Source organism: Protopterus annectens, chromosome 7.part0 (assembly GCF_019279795.1).
Source record: "Protopterus annectens isolate FY-2018-M chromosome 7.part0, PAN1.0, whole genome shotgun sequence".
Taxonomy (NCBI): Eukaryota; Metazoa; Chordata; order Ceratodontiformes; family Protopteridae; genus Protopterus; species Protopterus annectens.
In genome coordinates, this window is record NC_056739.1 from 1,474,279,394 (window position 1) to 1,474,301,923 (window position 22,530).

Sequence of the window (22,530 nt, forward strand, 5' to 3'; positions counted from 1 at the left end):
CTCTGTCTAAAAATCTTAGAAAAATGTGCACATAAACAAGTTCTAAAATATCTTCTAGATAAACTCCTGGCCATCATCACCCATCATGGATTTCACCCGGAGCAGAGTACAAATACAGCCCTCATTTCCTTCCTAAATGCTATTGATATTCATCAGAACAATAATCAGCTATTCTTTTAAACCTTCCCTGATCTATAAAAAGTCTTTGACACTATCTCCCACCTTAAATTACTACACACCTTAGAGGACCTGAATGTATCCCACCAAACTCTCCCTATGGTTCCAAATTTACATGAAGTAATAGAACACAGGTGACCAAATAGAAATGCACCCACTCAGCATTTCTCCCTGTAGGAGTAGGACAATGCTAGGACCACTTCTCTTCTATCTCTCTCTCTCTATATATATATATATATATATATATATATATATATATATATATATTATTATTATTATTATTTTTTAACAAGCTCCACAGAGCCACAGATCCATATAGAATAATTCAATATGCTAACAAAGACTTCCGTGTATGCATAGCCCCCTTCATACATGAGCTGCAAAATCTTATGCAACACGAATACAATTCAGTTGAAATTTGTCTCCAAATCCACAATCTAATACTGAACACCCCCCCCCCAAAAAAACTAAAATTATGGTCTACCATTCTAAGAGCATAACTGCTACTATACTCAATATAAATTTCATCCCAAAATATAAAAATAGATACCACCCCACATACAAAACTGCCAAGGATCACAACTGACATACATCCCACATGCGAAACTGCTGAGGATCACAACTGACAATCAAGCTATAAAGCCACTGCTGCTGCTTATTTCCTGCTCACTCTAACATATGCCTCCCCCATATTTACTAATCTCCAAACACTTCAACGAAACAATTCCACCCAATGTTATAACAAAATAGTCAGATTTGCCACTGCTCTACCCTCAAGAACCCACCACTGTGCAGGCTTATACAAGCTACAGTTGTTAGAGCTTCCCAGTCTCATCAGTTACTCACAATTATAAGTGGCTCACTCCTTACTGTACCAGTGCAATAAACATCCATCCATAGCTACCTTAATGCAACCATAGAAATCCCACAGACACTTATAATCACAAGAAAAAAGCTCTAGTGTTTGTTGTTAAAACACAAAACTCTCTTGGCAAGTTGTTTTAACCACAAGCAGTATCAATGCTATGCAGAGCTTACCTGTAAAAGTCAGATTAACTGAATCCAAACCAAACTTCCTCAAAACCCTTACCTATCACACTACCTCCGTGACACACTAGGTATGAGTGCCCCCCACCACCTGAGTGAAAGAAATGACCTCAGCATTCTTACAGCTCTCACCTTTCCAGGTCACCTCTTGCACTCTGCCATATGGCTTCCATTTTGTGAATTTGTACATACTCATGCAAATTTCCCCTCGATTGTTCCACAGTATGTTTGTTAAAACTGAAGATGCAAAACTGGCATCTGTATATTTCCAATGTATGTTTATGAAAATTGTATCTGCATATCTCATAATATATGACATCTTGCATTCCCCTGTAAATAGTAACAGTGTATATAATAATGTTACCTATATCTGTTTGTTAATATTAAGATGCTGATTTACAAAGCTACTAATCTTAAGAAAGAAAGAAAGAAAGAAAAAAAGAAAAAAAAGAAAAAAAGATGTTTGCATTCTTACAAACCTGTGCTTTTCTCCCTGGGCATCTGCTGAAAAGGTGTCTTGTAAAGCCCAGTCAAAACAGAGCAGTCAAGAAATGCAAATAAAAAAAAATAATACTTGACCAATTGTTGAAATCAGTTATCTTTTCTATGAATCTTGACACCTTTTTGGTGAGGGGAGGTATGTAGTATTACTATTTACTTTTATTTTTGCATTAAAATTAAAGTGCATAACCTTGTGTATCCGTGTATATATACTATGCAGTGTCATTAGGCAGCTCTGCATTGTTTGCATATCTGAGGCCACACTAGTACATTCTCAAGGAAGCCCCCTATCCACAACACAGTGCTGATTGAAGATGTAGCTGCCATGACAACGTTATTATCAAATCTCCAAATACCAGCATACCTTTACTCTTCATTTGGGGAAAAAGCTGCTGGAAATGTTTCTTTGGTCTTGCTGGGAGACGTCTCAAGTACTTTTGAGCCTATAAATGAAAGGAAAGAAGAGTGAATGCTGTGCATAGTTATCCTTTTGTGTGCTAACAGGCCACTGTAAAAATGCTGCATTGAAATTTATTTCCTGAAAAAAAAAACGTTTGGAGAAATCCACAACTGAAAAGAAGATGCTACTCAACAGCTTTGTGTCGCCCTAATGCTCATGAAGTCCACAGCGACTGCTGTTCAATTATTTTTTTGTGACACTGTGTTTCATTATCCTGCCGTGTACTTTATGCTTCACGCTTTTATGTCCTCCATGGAGACTCTTTTGGATTCATGTACCATTCACTGAAGACTGAATATCAAAGCACCATAAGAAATGGATCCAAATGGCTTCCCACTGCCTATGGGGCAGAGATGTAGCCAGAAACCTTTTTCTGTACTAATACATTATACTGTTGTTCCCACCCACTTAACATATTAAAAGGTATATATAAATCCAGATGTTGCTCATATGCATTTAAGAAATGCATATATTGAAAACTCACTCACAGTAACTGCCTAAGCAGCAGCAGCAGCAAAGACTGCTTCTAATTTCAAATAATTCCCTCCCAAAATAAATAAATAACTACGTAAAAATGTAAGCATTCTTCATCTAAAAAAGAAAATATAGCAAAACATTTTCTAATAGCTTTGTATAATCTACATTGACTGAAAAAATTAAACAAGTGAGAGAGTAATTGTGACTTCTTTCACAGTCTAACTAGGCAAAATAAATGGTGCATGTGGGAAAATGTCTTGCTAGTATATATTTTTTTAAAAAGACATCCAACAAATGACATGACTACTAAATTTTAAAACAACATTGAAAGTATGCATACTATTTATGTTTCTTAATGTGAAATGTAGTCTCTCAGAGCCTAGAAAATTTTATGTAATCAAAAAGTCTAAAAATCCAAAGGCATGGAGAAATTGTATATGCTATGGAGAAATCTTGTATGATTTCTTAAAGTCAGCCTTGCTACCCCAGACTTTAAAATGCTGGAAGAACTTACACATGCTACTGAGATAGCACACTGACCATTTGTTCCAACACTTATGCAATCTCCACAACTCCTGGGATTTATTTCATAGTTAGGCAAAGAGCTCAAATACTCACTCACAAAAATATGGATATACTGAAGTTAATCAATGTTAAAAATATTGACAGAAACACTGTAAAAAAAAAAAAAAAACACCGTCACCACACTAAATATGTTCTGAAAAATAACCCTGAATTATGCAAATAGAAAACAATATTTTTTTCATGGTAGCAATTCCCTCATACCCCATGCTAATTAAATACACCAACTCAAAGACAGAGATTGCACAATACAAGGGAAAAAGCATATTCTCAACCCCAATTTTACAGAGACCTAGCATAAAAAGTTGAAAGCTTTCCTGTCGACCAGATTAAGTAAGCAGGAAAGGTATTAAACTGACCAACAGTCGGCCAGTGTCACTGTTCATATGTGTGTATCTGTATTTGTATGTGTGTATGTATTGCCAATTACCCATGGAAAAAATAAAATAAGACGGTGCAATGATTAATTTAAAGCTCAGATGGTATACCCAGCTAGACTTGGAATGCATTTACTTACAAGTACAGAACATTTTATTTATTTATTTATATGCATTTGTTTACCAGGTGGTCCAGCTGGGCCAGAACTGCCCATTTTCAGTGAAGACCCAGGGAGAAAAGCTCCACATGTAAAGACATTTCACATACAATACAGAATTTATATTAATAAAGACATTTAGCACATATTGGCAGCTTATACAATTGGCGAAAAAAAACAGGACATAAGTAGCTCACTAGTGGAAGCAATTACTTGTTTGGAATGAATTTACTGTCAAAACATAGAAACTGGACTAGGATTTTAATGCTCTAAAAATTCTTTAAGAAGATATTTCTAGAAAAACATTAACAAAATCCATAAAAAAATGAAATCAAGTCAAATATCACCAACAAAGAAACATATCCAAGTATAAGCAAGAACATAAAGCCTTTCAACTACATGAAAGCCTAAGTAAAAAATGATTTACACTTGCATGGAAGACCATAACTAACTCCTTAAAAATGACAGCTGTTATACAATTAACATCAATTAAAAGTTATGGAGCAGCACTCCATTATGAGACACACAGGTGTTTTCCTCACCAGGCTGGATAAGGAGCAGGTTACAGTTAGCTGCCTGTCAGATGCCAGGATCCGTCAAGTCACTCAAGCACTCAGGTCACTCAACCACAAGTACTGGTACGACTTTGTCATAGTCCATGTGGGGGTGAATGACTTGAGATGTACCTTGCTGGGCTACATGAAGAGAGAAATGACTGAGCTCTCAGATTATGTGTCACAGGCAGGTATAAGCCTAGCCTTAAGCAGCATTCTACCTTTTCTAAGATGATGTCACAATACAAACAAAAAATGATTGACTTTAACAATTGGCTTAGTTTCTGGTGTCAGTCCAAGGGGATCCACTAACTGTCAGCCTTGGAAGACATGGTCGACAGGCCAAGCTACTTTGCCAGAGATAGTCCACACCTGTCTCCTCTAGGCTTTCGGATACTGGGAAAGGCATTAGCCACCCCTATTGTGCCTTTTTTAGGCAGTGTCAAAATAACCAACCTCCCAACAGAACAAAATCCTCTCTAGATAAACTCAAGGTACTGCTGCTTAATGCTAGGAGTCAAAACATGAAACTGCACTCTCTGGCAGCACTCGTTGCTTTGGAAGATGCTGATGTCTGTGCAGTCACTGAGACATGGTTCAAAGGCATGGAAAGCACCCCAGCCATGCAGGCTACAATGCCTTCTATACACTCAGACCACAAACTGAGCATGACAGAACCAAAGGAGGACGTGTATTTGTGATGTCCCCATGCTGGGCCAGTAATCAAGGAGCTTGAATTCTCTCCACTGACACTAGAGAGGGAAGTGCACTTGGAATACAAATGGATATACTCAGTATCTCCAGGTGCAGACCTCTCTGCATCAAGCACAATTTCCCTTAAGAGCCACAGAGCACACACTCAGCCCAGGGTCTGTGTGTCTCTGTCTCCCTCCAGGTCCCCAATAAGGCTCCCCAGTGGCATTGTGAAACCAGTGCTTTGTGTCCCTGCCCCAAGTAGCTAAAACACACACACTTTTTGAGATATAATTTTTACATACACGCATACACATGCCTAGGAAAGGCTGGCACAGATTACCTGCTCTGATCAGACTATAAGGTAGTTTCACTGCCATCAGTCAGTTACTATAAGGCTCTTAAAAGGGTACCCGATTATACTGAGTGAAGTTAATATTAATACAAATGGTAATGTTGGAGTGGCCAGAGTTATCACCAAATAAATATATGCAAATACTCTCAAAACTTAAATATTTTCTAAAAAGGAATTTGATGTCATTTTGGCATGGATGACCCTGTGCTCCTCCTTGCAGATGGACATTCCAAAGATTTGCAGATGGAAACTTATGATTGTGAAGTCACCTGTTAATGACTGAAGTGTATCTGGCTGCTGTGGAGAAAGGTACTTGTGTGTGTGTGTGTGTGTGTGTGTGTGTGTGTGTGTGTGTGTGTGTGTGTGTGTGTGTGTGTGTGTGTGTGTGTGTGATTTTTTTTCTGAGAAACTAGGGTAAGTGGCATGAGTATAACATGAAAGGTGGGGGGTCAAGTTTGAAAATAAAGATAGAGAGTTGATTATAGTGTTGTGATGCTTGAGGTCAGACAGGAACTTCTATAACTATGCACATTTCTTTAGTGCGGTTGCCACAAGAGCTGAATGCAAAATGCATGGCTTGTGGGAGAGAGCCCGGAACTGCCTCTTTCTTCTCTCAGGCTGTTATGTTATGTTTGCATAAGCAGAGGCATGGACAGTAGAAGCTGAGAAAGTTATGGGATGCTTTCCTCTTTGACTGTTGCATCATGTCTTGAAATGCAAGGAAGGACTATCTGCTTACTGTGGTGGTGTTGCTTGTATGAAATTCAGTGCCTTAAAATGGAAGGGAAGTACATATTATGTATTTAAGGCAAGTTCCCATTGTGTGCAGTGACTGACTGACTGAATGTAAATAACCAATTATTAACGTTGGGGTGTTGGGGGTAGATAGCTCTTTTCTGTGATTACAGGCTGGTACCTGACCTGACTCACTGGATACATACATATATATATATATATATATATATATATATATATATATATATATATATATATATATATATGTATATATCAAGAGTGGATTATATTAAACTTTTGTAAAATGAAAAATGCATTGTTGACAACCTAAATTACAGTAAATCATCCAACTGCAGAAGGAAATACACAACATATTCTTTTGTGATTACATAAACACTAACAGCACCAAAATAAAGTCTCAGCTTGCCAAATCGGCTGATTGCTAAAGGAAGCCTAATAGTTTAATTTTGTGATCATTCCAACATCTTTTCTACCTATGTATTTGCAGAGGTGGACATATGCCAGTTTATGGAGGGGTAGTTAAAGTCTCCCTAAACAATGGTATTTTATTTGAGTTTATGGAGAAGGGACTCTTGCATATTAAGTGCATATTAAAATATCTTCTGTGATTTGCATGCATCATTGAGGCGGCTCTGTAGTTGGCTAGGATGTGGTATGAGATCTTGTTTACTGATATTAGGATATGAAGACGTTTAAAATCAAGGTCAATGCTTTGGTCAAAATAGTGTAGAGGTGATTTTTTTTTTTTTTTTTTTGATAAAGACAGATAGCCACCAGCAGCTTTAGTGTCATCTAAAACTATGGGCCCAAATGAGTGAAAAGCAGAGGTACCTGTAGAGAGGGAGTGCTGTTACTGTTTTGGAGCCAAGTTTCAAGGACAGCGTAAATATCCACATTTTCCAGAGTTAGGAAGGCCTTGAGGAAGGACAGTTTCTTATTTAGGCACCTAGCATTGAAAAGTGCTACATTTGTAAGTTTGGGACTTTTATTTATGAGGCTGGTAGACTGAGTAGACTAACATTACATAAAAAAGGCACCATGGGGGGAGAGAGAGATTCTTAAGCAATAAGTGAAAACCTCACTAAGACAGTTGCAGGCCATCCCTAGTGAAAAACAGGTGGGCTGTCTTCCAGTTTCCTCCAGGCTGACACACACACACACACACACACACACACACACACACACACACACACACACACACACACACACACACACACACACACACACACACACACACACACACACACACACACACACACACACACACACATGTGCACACATTGGGCTCCATGAAAAGACAGCAGTAATTTAGCCAATTATTAAAGTCTGTCATTTTTTGCTTATATTGAGGCATAATTCTCAGTGGTGGTAGAATATTTCTCAAGACTGTTTTCTTTCCAGCCTTAAAGATGTACTCAGAGAGGTCCATTTTGAACCTCTCTCTTCAAGTAGTCTAAGGGATTGCATTTCAAGTCACTTATACCCACACGGACAATGACCATCTCATAGTCATAGTTGGGGTGAGAGGAATTGAGTACCTTGGTAATATAGTGGATTTTATCACCTGAAAGGTAGCTGACTGTTACATGCCTTTGCTCTGCCTTGTGAGTGATGCATTGGAAAGACAAAATCACCTGTACCAAGTACATAGCCATAGCAAGTGGACTACTGTTCTAGCCTAAATGGCTCAGTCAGACCACTGTAGTGACTCTTGGCTCTGGTGGTGGAAGTAGCTATGTGTGGTATGGAATGGTATGTTGTATTTTGTTAAGGTTTTGTTTTCATGAGCACATTTACAGTGCTGCACCTAGGAGGTCCTTGTGGTTTTGGATGTGATTTTTAGAGTACCTCAATACAGGAAGGTTTTGTGTTTACCTTTGAACATGTGGATGTCATGTTAGTGTGGGCACTGATACCCAGTTTGAGTGAGAAGTTTGCTCAAGTCGTAATAAGTATTTACACCTGTCACATGTGGGTATATTCTGTGGTAAAAACAAATGGTTGTCAGTGAGCATCTGACAGTTTATACACTACCTCAGGTATCCTACTGCTAGAGGATGGCAGCAAATGGGACGGAGACAGACCAAGGACCAATGGTCAGTCTACAGACATCAGGTGGTACACATAATCTGCTCTTCTGGAATTTGAAGTACTTTGGTCTATTTAGGAGAGCACATAGAGGTGTAGGGTATATAATGGGACAGTGAAATGGTGTCAATGGGGCAAAAGTAGTGCTACACAGTATACTATAGACCAATACAAAAGCTGTATGATATAGAAGGGAACAGTGAAAGCTGCAGGATAGTGCAACACATTACACCTTCAGTACAATATAGCTCAATACAGTACAATATTATAATGCAGTGATCAGTGTGGTACCAGTTATTAGTGCCCAGTCGGGCAGCAGGTGTAGGTACCACAGCACAATAATCCAAATAGTTTTATACAACTATCTCAAGACTTTAAGTGCTGCTTAAAGTAATAGGCAAAATGTCCTAAGATTTTATGAGGTAGATAATGTAACAGTAGAAAGTTACAGAGATGTTCAGTGCTATAGGCGTGGGTGCCACCACGCAGAATGCAAGGTGATTACAGTGGTTTGACTGCCATAGTAATAAATATAGTGCAGAAACTGGAGATGGTGCATCAAGGTATGTGACAGAAATCACAGCAATGCTGGAGTATATAGCACAGTCCACAGTAAGTATACAATATGGCAAGGAATGCCAGTACTATCACAGTGAGGTTGCAGTATAGCAGGGCAGTAAACAACCAGCAACAATAAGTATACAGAATGACAAGGAATGCCAATACCATCACAGTAAGGCTGCAGTATAGTAGGGCAGTAAAAAATCAGCCATAGCAAACATAACATATATCAGGAATAATCAGTCAGCTTCATCTGAGATATACCCAGCAGGTCGAAACAATCAACAAAGCTAAATCCATGTCACTATGTTGCATAAGCTAGCACAAATTGTTGCTACTCAGAGCCAGGCTCATCCAGGAGCAAGTGATTATTAGGGTGAACGAGTCCAATGAATTGGGGTTGTGAGGAACAGGGGCAGCGCAGTGGTGCAGTGGTTAGTGCTGTTACCTCACAGCAAGAAGTCCCCTACTTTGATCCTTGGCTGGGATGCCTTCTTTGTGAAGTCTGCATGTTCTCCCTGTGTACACATGGGATTCCTCTGGGTGCTCTGGTTTCCTCCCACATTCCAAAGTGATGCATCAGGTGGATTGGACACTCTAAATTGGCCCTAGGTACAAGCGTGTGGCACAGATGAACTACTGTGTCAGGGCTAGCCACAAAGTGGTGTAAACCTTGGCTCTAGATGATTGTCACTGTTATAGTGACACCCCGACCCCATGTGTAAAAATGGGAGGGGTTGAGGATGTATGGATGGAGGAACAGAACAGTTAATAAGATCAGTACTTGCTATTGTCATTTACACTCTGGAACTCTGTCGTAGTTCACAAACTTGCTGCTCTAAGTGCAGCAGTTCCCAAGTGTTGTGGTGTTGTTTGAATCAAATCCAGTAGCAGAAAAGCAGAACAGGTTGGATGTGTCACAGCCCAAGGCAACACAGCAGTGGCATCTGCAAACAAAACAAGCTTAAAGTTGACCAGAAGTTCACACAGGCCAATAAATAGTTAGCACTGTTTCTGTAACCAATAGTAAACTCAGCCAGAAAGAGCAGCAACCATAGCTCCTGCTTTCATCAGGGACATCTAACTAGACTAGTTTCAGAAGCAAAATTGCCACAGCACAAAACATGTTTATAGAGTAATACTGAATCCTCTGTTTCCCTCAAAAATACTCTAAACTGGTAAAGGGATAAGTGAACCTGTAACATGTTGTGGAGCTTTGTAAATAGAATTACACTGTATCCTACAAACTGTGTCTGCACTACATGGTAAACTGCTATAAAATGTGTACCTGTAGTGTGCACTGGTGTACCATGACATAGCATTATTTATTTATTTGTATTTATTTATTTTACATTTGTTGACTGGGATAGTACGACTGGATGCATGTTCATTTTCAGCGGAGGCCCGGGGAGAAAAGCTCCAAGGGTAAGCAGATACAGCATTACAAAATACCAGCATTACATATTACAAACAGACTATTTACAGTGATTACATAACTAAGCAAGTTAAACAAGTTCCACAGGTTAGAGTTAATCCCGATCGTAAATCAGGATTAAATTAAATTACACAGTAAACTGGTTAACAGATTTTTACACATTCTAGAGAGAGTTAGCCAGGCTTGATACATTGACATAGCCAGTTAAGTGCAAAATGTTGTTTGAGTCTATTTTTAAATTGACCTAAGGTAGAAAGTAAGGTAATATCAGCTGGAAGAGAGTTCCAGGGTCTACTTACAGAGTTTGCAAAGAGAGAGTCACCGGCCGTGTTATTAATTTTGCTAGTCTGAATTAGTAGTTTGTTAGAGGATCGAAGCGGTCTAGGATTGTTATAGGGGGTGATAATATTTTTAAGTGCAGAAGTATTGTCCGGATTATAGAGGATTTTATAGGCCATAATCAGTTGGTTATACTGGATTAGGCTGGGTAGTTCAAGCCACCCAAGCTGATTTAGATTGATGCAATGATGTGTCCTAAAAGGCAGCCCAGTGGCAAACCTGGCAATGTGGTTGTAGCAAATTGAAAGTTTGTTAAGGACAGTCTTGTTTAAATTCGAGAGTAGAGGGGATGCATACAGAAGGGTTGAAAGAAGGTGAGAGCGAGCTATGGCAATTTTAGTTATAGGGGTTAGGAAGGCTCTTATTCTGCACAGTGATCCTAGTTTTTTATTGATGGTTTTGATAGTTTGGTTAACATGTAGGTCAAATTTTAGATTATTATCTATGATGACACCTAATAGTTTTGTAGAGGGGTCAGGGGAGATTATTGTGCCATCATTTGAATTTATGGTAAAGGTGAAAGTGGTAGACCTACGTTTTGGTGAAAATAACAGCATTTTAGTTTTTTTGGGATTTAGGATCAGATGACGTTCAGAAAGCCAGTTTTCTATTGTATTAAAGGTGGTCTGGGAAGCTGACCATAACTCTATTGGAGATGTGGCCGAGCAAATCAGAGTAGAGTCATCAGCATATTGGATACAGCTGACTTTTGGGATGACAGTATAAAGGTCATTAATGAAGATGGAGAACAGCAAGGGCCCTAGTATAGTGCCTTGTGGTACTCCAAGGGTGTTAGGTAGAAGATTAGAGAGTTTGTTCTGCCAGAGGACAGCCTGCTGTCGACCATTCAGGTAGGATTGAAACCATTGAAGGGCTCTAGTATCTAGACAGAATGTTTGCAGGGTGTGGATTAAAAGTTAGTGATCAACCATATCGAATGCCTTGGAAAGATCCAAGAAGAGGGCTGAGGATATATAATTATTGTTGCGGTTATGGTTTATGGTGTTGGTAAAGGCTGGGAGGGCTGAAGTAGTGCTGTGATGAGGATGGAAGCCATGCTGAGTGTCTGCCATAAGGTGATTCTGGATTAGGTGGTGCATGAGTTGTCTATGAATACATTTTTCCATAATCTTTGCAAGTGGAGAGAGTATAGCTATTGGCCTATAACTGGAGAATTCAGTAGAGCTGCCTCCTTTGTGAAGTGGGATTACATAGGATATTTTCCAGATGGAGGGAATTTTAGCTTCTACTATGGTTCAATTGATTAGTATTGAGATGGGGTAAGCAACACCATCAGCTGATTTTTGTAGGTACTCGGCAGGGAGTTGATCAGCAGAAAGTGTAGTGGGTTTTAATTTTTTCATCAAGGTACGGATAAGTGAAGTGGCGACTGGTTGGAAGCTGAATGCGAGTAGGTTTCTAGGGTTGGTACTTTCAGGACCAGAGGAGCTAGGAGGTAGTTGGCTAGCTGAGGCTTGAATTGTCTCAGTAAAGAATCGGTTAAAACTGTCAGAAACATCTTCAGGGGTTTTATCAATAGTAGCAGCAGGGATTGGGGTTGAAGTTTGTCCAGGATGTAGTAGATTATTTAAACCTGCCCAAACCTCTGAGGGTTATTTTGATTTACTGTCTGTAAATTACAGTAGTATTGTTTTTTGTCTTGTAAAATGGATTTTTAGTTTCTTTCCTGGATTGCCTATTTAATGTTGTTTTGGGGGTCTTTAGAAGAACGCCATAAAGCCCATGCTTTGTTTCTAAGGGTAATTTTGAGTTTAGACTCTTTAGAAAGCCATGGCACAGTTTTTGCCTTTGTTCTCTTTGAATGAACAGGTGCATGCAAATCAAGGATCTCAAGGAATTTGTTGTTAAAGTATGCTACTGCTTCCTCTAAGGGGAGGTGTTTTAGAATAGACCAATTACATGAGTTTAGTTCTTGTTTGAATTTGGCAAGGTCAAAGTTTTTATTGTTTCTAACCTTTCTGAGTAAGGGTTGTTGGAAATTAATGATTTTGTGCTTAATTACATATGTGAGAAGGTGATCGCTTAGGCCATCAGGGAGGGTACCAGAGGTGTACAGTTGGGGGTGACTATTTATGAGTACCCAGTCAAGTATGCTTTCTTTTTGGTTGGGTTTACCTATCCTGGTAGGGGTGGATATAATTTGTATAAATGCATGCAGGTTAATATGGGTGGTTGGGGATTCTGAGGAACAGGTGCCCCAGTCTATGTTAAGGCATCCAAGTAGTAGGGTTTCTTGGGGGTAGTGACATGATAGCCAGTGCAGGATATCTTCAAGTGTAGATATGTTGTTACCTGGGGGAATGTACATACAGATGATATTAATGCATTTATTTTTATTAAGTTGCAATTTGGTGGCAAGAATCTCTGAATTATTAATCTGAGGTGGTTGTATTACATCCATGGTGACATTCAACTCAGATTTATAGAGTACAGCTACTCCACCCCCCTTCCTGAAAGCATGATTCAGCCTGTGTATGTTGTACCCAGGTGGTAACACTTCATTGTCTGTAGTGTTAGGTTTTAACCAGGTTTCAGATAAACAGAGAATCTCAGGGGAGTGGACATCCAGAAGTGCATGCAATTCATGTACCTTGTTATTAATGCTTCTAATATTGAGATGACAGGCTAGGAGAGAGTTAGTTGGCCTATTAATTGTAGGTTTGGAGCTTAGATTGCAAGTAGAGGAGGTATGTGTATCTGAAGTGGGTGGGCCAGGGTTGGGGTGAATATCACCACCAAGTATTAGGTTAAGGCTATACTTGGTGATAAACTTCAGGAATTTGTTTATTAGTTTGTGGTAGTGTTTGGGGCGGCGGCCACGGTGGTGCAGTGGTTAGCATTGCCGCCTCACATCAAGAGGTTCTCCGGTTCGATCCTCGGCTGGGGTGCCTTCTGTGCGGAATCTGCATGTCCTCCCTGTGGTCACGTGGTTTTCCTCCAGGTGCTCCGGTTTCTTCCCACATCCCAAAAGACATGCTGCAGATGGATTGGATACTCTAAATTGGCCCTAGGTGTGAGTGTGTGTGTGCCTTCTGTGGAAGGTTGGGCGCCGGGCTGGCAACTCCACATTGTAAAACTCCACTGCCAATCATGAGCAGACAAGGTGATCCACTGTGGCGACCCCTAACCAGGAAAAAGCCGAAAGAAGAAGAAGTTTGTGGTAGTGTTTGGATCTAGAGCTAATGTGCCTGGGGTTGAGATGTTGATAGACTGAACAAGATGTTGGATAGGACCTGGTACTGTAAGTATGGTTGAAGGTGGGAGGATTTACAGCTGGGGTGATAGTATGGCCTTTCGGGACCTGAAATCCCATGAGAAACTGGTTTTCATACAAGGTAAGGAGGTATGGTGCAAACAAGAGGGGTAGTAAAGAGGACTATATCATTATTTATGATTCAGCTAGTTAGTTAAGAAACTGTTTTACCTGGTGATGCAACACCAGAAGATAGAGTAGTGAGGTAAAGGTACTGGAAGGGGGATGGGAGAATGCCAGATGAAAGCTAATAGGTGCTATTAAAATGTAGGTAGAAGAATTGGGGTGGGAGGAATTATCCCAGATGAAAGCAGATAGGATCTAGAAAGTGGGGGAGTGGCTATAGTACTAATTGGGGTCAGGGTGGGGAGCGAAGAGAGCCCAAGCGTAGCGAGGGTCGATCGTAGCGGGGCTATTGCAGTTTATAAGGTTTCCTAAGGTGTCCTAAAGCTATAAGGTAGTATTATAGCTCTTAATGTAAGAGTCAGTTTACTTAAGTTACAGGGGAAGGAGGCAAACACTCAAGTAGAAAAAAGAGCCCTATGGCTGACCAAAATGGTGACCTGCGTATTTACACAGCACTGTAAGTGAAAGCTTAACAAATGCTTTTTGTGTGCAACCTACTCTGCTTAAATGCTCTGAGAAACTGATTTTGTTATGGTGACCAATTGCAGTCCTGTAGACTCCATTTTGTAGGTAAATGTAGAGTTCAACTAGGAAAAGAGAAACGCAGAGATTCTAGGGTAAGCATGAAGACAACAGGCAGTTATTTTCTGAAGGTTAACTGTTCTACATAGTGCTAGCTTCTGACACATCCAGATTTTCTTTATAGCTGATGTTGCCTTACTATAGGATACAGAAATGTTGATGTTTTCCTAAAGGTGAGCTCAGTGGATCAGCATTGTTTGAACAGTGCTAATGCAAATCCCCATGTTTTTATAAGCTAGGAGCTGTGTTTGGAATTGTAAAAACTCTGTGGATAGAATTGCTGATCATTGCATATGGAGCTGCCAAGCAGTCTGAGTGTACATGCCTCTTACTGTACTAATATTTCTGAAGTCTGCACTACAGCTGCAGCTACAGAATTTTCCTGAACAAAAGATAAGAATGGCTGGGTTCTAGGCTACTGGAAGAATACAGTTTTGCATATCACTTTCACCCTTTGTTTTACAATTGATCAGCAGAAATTTAGCTCAGGAGTGATTTGCTTAGATAGAGCTTGTGATTACACTAATGTCTGTTAACCACAATGGCTGATTGTAGATGTATTCCCACTTCTGATATGGTGCTAGTTAAAGTGTACTGATATAATTAAATACAACTTTTTTATTGTCAAAGTTAATGCAGCCAGATCACATATAGCCAAAATGTCTGCTCCACTCTAAACATAAATTAATCCACACTTACGATACAGTATGATTGTTGTTCTGGCTAGTGTCCTTAACTGGGTGAAGTAGAATCTGTTTATGGTCTTCTCTTTCATCCCCATCTTTGCAGAGACTTCCTAGTGATCAAATAATGCAGTTTGTAAGACCCAATTCTCATAGGATTTCATGTAATTACTGGGAGCTGAAGTTTCCATGAGTGAACTAGTCAGTAGTTTGAAGGGATAAGAAGACCTGTCTTGAGATGTTAACATATTTAGCTGATTAGATGCAGAAGACAAGAATAATATGCTTTGAATTTTAGTTGGGAATTGATATAGGGAGTGGACTTATAGAGGTAAAAGCATAGATCATGCCTAGATACTTAAATGTGTACTTATCCTTAGTATTCCAAGTTGATTTATTTAGTTGTATAAGGCAAATGAGCATTTTTAATATAACCATTTGCAGCTCTAGAATAAGATATGAAGCACTCACCCTAAGCAACCCAGTCATGCAGTGCAATGACTTAGGTTTATAGGTTCATAGGAGGTTACTAGGCTAATGGCCCTAGGGCCTTTACAAGTCTAGCCATGTAAAAACCTGTGTACCATAACTAACCATAGTTAGATGGCCATTGTCCATGAGGGACATAGGTGCCACCCCCGGGGGGAAGTTACGGTCACCCATCCAATTGTCAAGGTTGCACTTAAATAGGGTCAATGAGGAGATCTGCTTCACGTGAAGTGTGAGCTTATTCCACAGGAGTGGCAATCTCCGGGAGATATATCTGTCTGTCCAACATGTTTTGTTAATGTCACAGGCTAGGTTGAGGTCTCTGGAGTGAGTGAATCAGGTTCCTGTTATGTAAGTGAACGCTTAAAGTTGCGAACACTGTTTAATCAAACGTGTTTACCTGAAATAGCGAAATTCTGAAAGTACGGACTAGGCCGTTTTCATGACTTTGCCATTTCCTCCACTATGGTGTGATCTCAGAGTTGGTATATTTAAGTATGGAGGGTGTGCCCCCCACATGGGGGGGGGTAAAGTGGGGGGCAACCCCCCCCTTTATTTTGTGTTTTTTTTTTTTTTTTTTTTTTAACGGATCAGCAATTTTTTTTCCTGAGAAAACAATCGCTGATCCGTGTGTTCGGCATTTTGGATTTTCTAAGTGTTAGGATTGATTATACAGCATTCGCAATTTCAAGCATTCGCTGATATAATATAGACCCAGTGAATCTTGTCCCATTTGATTTGCGGATGTGCAGCATTTCTATTAGGGCAGGGTCAGAGACTGCTCTGTAGGCCAGGGACAGGTTGCCTCTCAGCAGCCTATAAGATACAGACTACAGTGACAGGGGTTTCAGTATTTTCATGTAAGTCATGTTTTGGAGGCCCTGGATTCTCTTGGTTAGAAACATCTGTAGTCTCTCCAATTGCTGCAGGTGTCTGGTGAGATACATACAATAGGGAGCATTGTACTCAATTAGTGGTCTGATAAGGGTCGAGTGCAGCAGAGTTGTAACGTCCTTAATCTTGGATGCAATGTCCTTATTTATGAGATGCATAATGTAGAAGGCTTTCCTTACCACTATGGACACATAGTGATCGAAGTTTAGATTGCTATCAACCTGTGGTCCCAAGTCTCGCAGCATTGAGTTTAAGATTAGAGGGGTGCTATCTGCATAATAATTAGCAGGGGATACTTCTTTGCCAAAGGGGATAATGGGGCATTTTTTGTGTTTAGTTTTAGTCCATGACTTTAGCACCTATCATTTGTCTGCATCAGCTCCTTCTGTAATATATTGACATCATTGGGGGACTCAGTGATTGTGCCCAGTTTCAGTCATCTGCAGACTTGGTAAGCCAAAAGCCATCTACTTTTGCCTGGACCTCAGAGAAATAAATTTCAAACAGTAGAGGGCCCAGCACAGATCCTTGTGGTACCCCATTGATAACTGGACTACTGGTGGAGGTGGACTCCCCAACTTTGAGTGTGCATTCTGTCGTTGAACCAGTTGGCAACCCAGCTGGGAGAGATAATCCCTGAGTACCAGATTGTGTCCAAAGCCTTGGCTAAATCAGGATAGGCAGTATGTACTGATTTGCCCTCATCCAGAGCTTTGGTGACATTCTCAAAGACATCCACCAGGTTTAATAAGCAATTGATGAAACCAAACTGGGTCAGGTTAGGAGTCTGAAGGTTGCCTGTGTCTTTGTTGATAAGGTTCATGATGATTATTTCCATGACCTGCAGATGAGACTGGTTAGGCTTATGGGTCGATAGTTTCCTGGGTCGATTGATGGATCCCTTTTGTGCAAGGGGATAAGTGTTGCTGTTCTCCACTCTGCCGGAAGATAGCCAGTGCTCAGGCTATGGTTAAAGACAGTGCCAAGTGGTTCCACTAGGACTTGTTTTAGATTGTTTAGTAAGCAACCTGGGATGTTATTTGATCCCATAGAGGCCATGTTTTCAGCCTTGGAGACTGCTTATATGATCTGTTCTTTGGAGATAATCAGTTGATGACTGGTATCAGGAAAGCTTTGGGATATGGGTGGTGGGGATAGTGGGGTGAAGTTATTGCCAAATCTGTCACCTAACAGATTGGCAATTTCCTCAGGTTCAGCATGAGTGGTGCCATCCACTATAAGTTTGGCACACAGCTGGAATTCCCTTTTAGGTTTTGGACATAGCTAAAGAATACCTTATGGTTGTCTTTAGCTAGGGATGCTAATTTAGTCTTATAACTAATGTTAGAGGACTTTGCAAGATATGTGATTTGCTTGTTCAAGCTGTGGAGGGTATTCTTCCTCTGCTGAGTGAGTTCCCTCTTATTCTTAGATATCAGTTTATTTCTTTTGTTATATGACTTATTTATACTTACAGTCCACCAGGGTGGCTTATTTTTTTCTGGTTTTAGTCCTGTCAGGTACAGCTGAGTCAATACATTTGTTTAAGTGGCTATATAGGGCATTTGTGTACTCTTCTGCATAGGAGTCATTGTTGGCTGTTTTAGCAGGGGCTTTGAAACGTTTTATACCATCACTTATAGGCTATAGGCTATAGTTTGCTTTGGAGAAATTTTTCAGATTTTTTGCTCCTCCGGGGCTGTCAGGTCTGATCTTTATTTCAGTTGACCTTACCAGGGAAGGCAACACACAGAGAGTAGTGAACTGACCTCCCATGTTGGTCAGCACTAGGTCTAGGACATTTGAGACCCTTGAGGGGGTGCAGACCAACTGTTCCAGGGCATTTGAATTAACAAAAATCCAGGAACCTCAGAGCTATCATGTTTGTGCTCAAGTAATTCGCCCAATGGATGGAAGAATAGTTGAAATCTCCCATGACTAAGGTGTTTGGCTGTATACTGAGTGACTCTAGCAAGTCCAGATGTGCGGTGTGCTTCTCCTGGTTCATGGTAGGGGACCTGTAGCTAGCTATGATGTGGTAGGACATTTTGCCTACAGTTATTTGAACCCTGGAATAGCTCAGGAGAGTCATACTCTTTTAGCAATCTCGAGGTATATGTGGATTTAATAAAGATGGATACACCTCCACCTTTGGTTCTTTCATGCTCATTTTGAGGTCTGAATGTGTGAAAGGCATTGTAGCCTCATATGGCTGGGGTGCTCTCTGCGGCTTTGAACCAGGGATCAGTGACTGCACAGACGTCAGCATCTTCCAAGGTGAGAAGTGCTTCCAGGGAGTGCAGTTTACTGTTCAGGCTTCTAGCACTAAGCAACATGACCTTGCATTTGCTGCTAGTGGATTTTGTTACATTGGAACTTTTGTTGTTTTGATGTTGCCTAAAAAGGCACTATGGGGGAGGTAAGCATCTTTGCCAGTATCTGAAAGCCTTGATGAGACAGGTGAAGGCCATCTCTGGCAAAGCAGTGTGGTTTGTTGACCATGTCTTCCGAAGCTGTCAGATACTGGATCCCCCTGGGGTGACACCAGAAGTTAAGCTAGTTATTGAAATCAGTCATTTTTTTGCTTGTGCTGTGGCATTATCCTAGGTGAATGTAGAATGCTGCTTAGGGCTAGGGACATACCTGCCTGGGACATATAATCTGAGCGATCAGTCATGTCTCTCTTCATATAGTTCAGAGAGGCACGTCTGAAGTCATTGACTCCAACATGTAATATGACAGAGTCATGACTGTAATTTTTGCTGAGTGACTTGAGTTTGTGCATGATTTGACGGATCCTGCCACCTGACAGGCAGCTAACCATGACCTTCTCTTTGTCAGCCTAGTGAAGGGGACATCTGCGTGTCTCACTATTGAATTGCCTATGATTAGGACATTAGATTTTGAAGTGTTTTGCCTTAGGGGCTTAATTGTTGAGACACTGATATATGTGTTGTTATGTGTAGTGGTGGATTCTATTCATGTACCAGTATGTGTAGGTTGTTTGTGCTTGGGAGATCTCTGGTCTTTTGGTAGGTTGTTAGTGAGCCCCTCTGCGTGTATGGATTTATGTGTCTTGACCTTATCTTGTGTGAGTTGAGAGGTGTGTGTGCTGACAGCCTGTTTTATCTTTTGTTTATTGTTACATGAGAGGACTGATTCTAGTTTCATGGTATAGTTACATCTCTCACATACCGTACATGTTTGCTTTAGAAGCAAGTGGTTGTCAGTATACATGAGGTAATTGCTACATTGCATCAGGATGCCCATGTCAATCAGTCAGACTGGGGAAATGTTGGGAAACTGACTGCCCATAGTAGCAGGTAATTCTTGAGTACTAATTTCTGAGAGGGCAAATTAGATCAGCTATTGCTCTGGGTATAACAAGGTGACATATTGTATAGAAGATCAGGGATGGAAGGTGGGGTGATGCTGTTCATTGCTCAGCTGAATTGCCTGCACTGTAGAAGTGCACAGCTGCATTGCCCACAGAGCACTAGAGAATCTGAAAGGGATTCACTGTCTGGTGTCTAGGGAAAAAAGTTTCTAGGCATTTGGCGTCTATACAAGGCACCTCTGACCCCCATTGAGCAGTCTGCAGCTGCTCGCAAATGCGAGGCTTATATACAGTCAAAATTAAACAGTTTTAAACTAGTCTGTCTATAAGAAATCACACAATTATCCTTCCTCCAGCAAACCCCAGCTCAGGCAAGGCTATATACACAGCCTTCTGCTACAAGGGTGCAAGGATGTCCTTCTTTCTTCCCTCTTTTGAGGTAAAAAAGAAAAATCACCATTTTAACTGAGGTGGTTCTTCTATGGGAACCAGTTTGCAACATACTAACAATAGCAGACATCCCTGCAAAATAAATACTAGGCTCATTTAAAAAATCAACTAAATTAACATAATATTCTGTCCTAAGCAAAGTACATACTACTTCAGTGCTGCATTCTGTAATGTGATAACTGATGCTGTCATACCTCTCAACTGCCAGATTTTTGCAGAATGTCCAGATTTTTACCTCATATATTTGGTCAGTTGCTCATAAAATTTGTGGTTTTCTGGCAAATCATCCAAGACTGAAGTCACTAAATAATGACAGACATTTGAGTTTCAGACTTCATAACCTTCAAAAAATGTATGCTAATGCAAATGTGATCAACTTTCAAAGTTAATGAGAACAATAAAATTGTCCCTATTTTTTGGTCCTTTGTCCTCTCATTATTTTTGGCTTTGTCCAGATTTCTTGTGCTAAGAGGTTAAGAGGTATGGTTGCTTTAATGGCTGTTGTCTTTACTTTAGGGATTTTGCAAACAAGCATTTAAAGGAGAGAATAAAAATAAGGTAAGTAGGAATAAGCTTCGGTGGTGCAGCAGTAGCGTTGTTGCCTCACAGAAAGAGGTTCTCCCATTCGATTCTCAGCTGGAGCACCTTCTGTGTGGAGTCTGCATGTCCTCCCCGCGGTCGAGTGGTGTTCGAAAGACATGCGTAGAATGGGGTGCCTTCGTTGAAGGTTGGGCATCAAGCTGGCACCTCGGCACCCGTAAAAAAATCTACCGCCAATCATTAGCGGACGGAGTTCCGCTGTGGCGACCCCTAACCAGGAAAAGCTGAAAGAAAAACAACAAACAACAATAAAAATAAGGTAAGTACAAGTAAAAAAAGGACAAATTGTAAATCATTCTCATGATAAGCAATGCATGCTTGCTAACACTGATCTTTGTGACTAGCACTTAATTTTAATCAATGCTGCATAAGTGTCCCTTTAATGATGACAAACAAACAGTTGTACAAAATACAGGAAATGCAAGAAACAGTGTGATGAAAAAAGAAAAAAAAAACTTTTCTGAAATTGTAGTGCTTTCAGTGACAGCTATGTGTCAATAACTGCAGCCACAAAGCTTGTCCACTGTTTGTGGTTTCCCAATGAATATATAAATTTCAAAACAAAATCTCAAAGGGAACTTAGATTGCAGCAACTGGAAGAATGTTAATCAAAGAAGTGTGTATTTCCTTTTTTGTTGCAGCTATCTGCAAGTAACTGTCTAGCCAATTTCTTCATATATATATATATATATATATATATATATATATATATATATATATATATATATTTATATATAGAGGTGGATATAAATACTCTGCTCAGGTTTTAACAACTTTGTTAAACAGTAGGGTATTAGAATTTGTAAAGAAACAACAGAATGTTGGTTAAGTAAATCCCTGTGGAGTTTGGATTCTTTGCTAATTTCACTATATGGGTATTTTCTAACCCTCATGACTGAGATGTTAAACTTTTGGAAACCTCCACATAAATATTAATACCAAATGAGTACATGATTTTGCAATCTTCTAACTGCAATCGAATCTGATGTGTAAGAAATTAATGTGTTGTATAATGATTTCTAGAAGTAAGAAGCAACTAACATGGCTTCTAACATGTTTGCTTTAATAAAACTAATTATAAGTGCTACTGTTGTTGCAGAATTAAAACACATCTTACCTCTCAGCAAGTACGTTTGTATATTTCATACTAGCTGTGATCATGGTGAATATATAGTACAATCTTTACACGTTAGTGCACGAATAGAAAACATAGAAAACAACAGTGATACGATACATTTTATTGGACCTACTAACATTTTACAGCTACCAAATGTTTGGACTACAAGAAGCCCTACATCAGGAGTTAATGAGTTACAGGTGTATGATACAGAGCTGTAATAGCTATTAGTGTCTAGAAAGTGATGTGCATCAGCTCATAGCTACTAGATAGAAGAGATATTCTTTCTGAAAACTCCCTTTTTAAATTAGTGCTCATGTGTATCACTCTTTATTTATTCACAGGCATGGAGCTTTCCCATGGCAACCCCCCCATTAGTCAGTACAGACTTTAAGGAGGCCTGACAGTTGAGAACCTC

At 40.0% G+C, this 22,530-nt stretch overlaps 1 protein-coding gene across 1 annotated transcript in view; it reads right to left on the bottom strand.

The window, feature by feature from the left end:
- The window catches only part of LOC122807086 (mitogen-activated protein kinase 12-like), a 672,606-nt gene that overhangs the window by 111,572 nt on the left and 538,504 nt on the right, over positions 1-22,530 (bottom strand). The window contains exon 11 of the mRNA XM_044078025.1: positions 2,090-2,168. Coding sequence (XP_043933960.1) covers positions 2,090-2,168 — 79 coding nt within the window. The remainder of the gene's footprint in view (positions 1-2,089; positions 2,169-22,530) is intronic.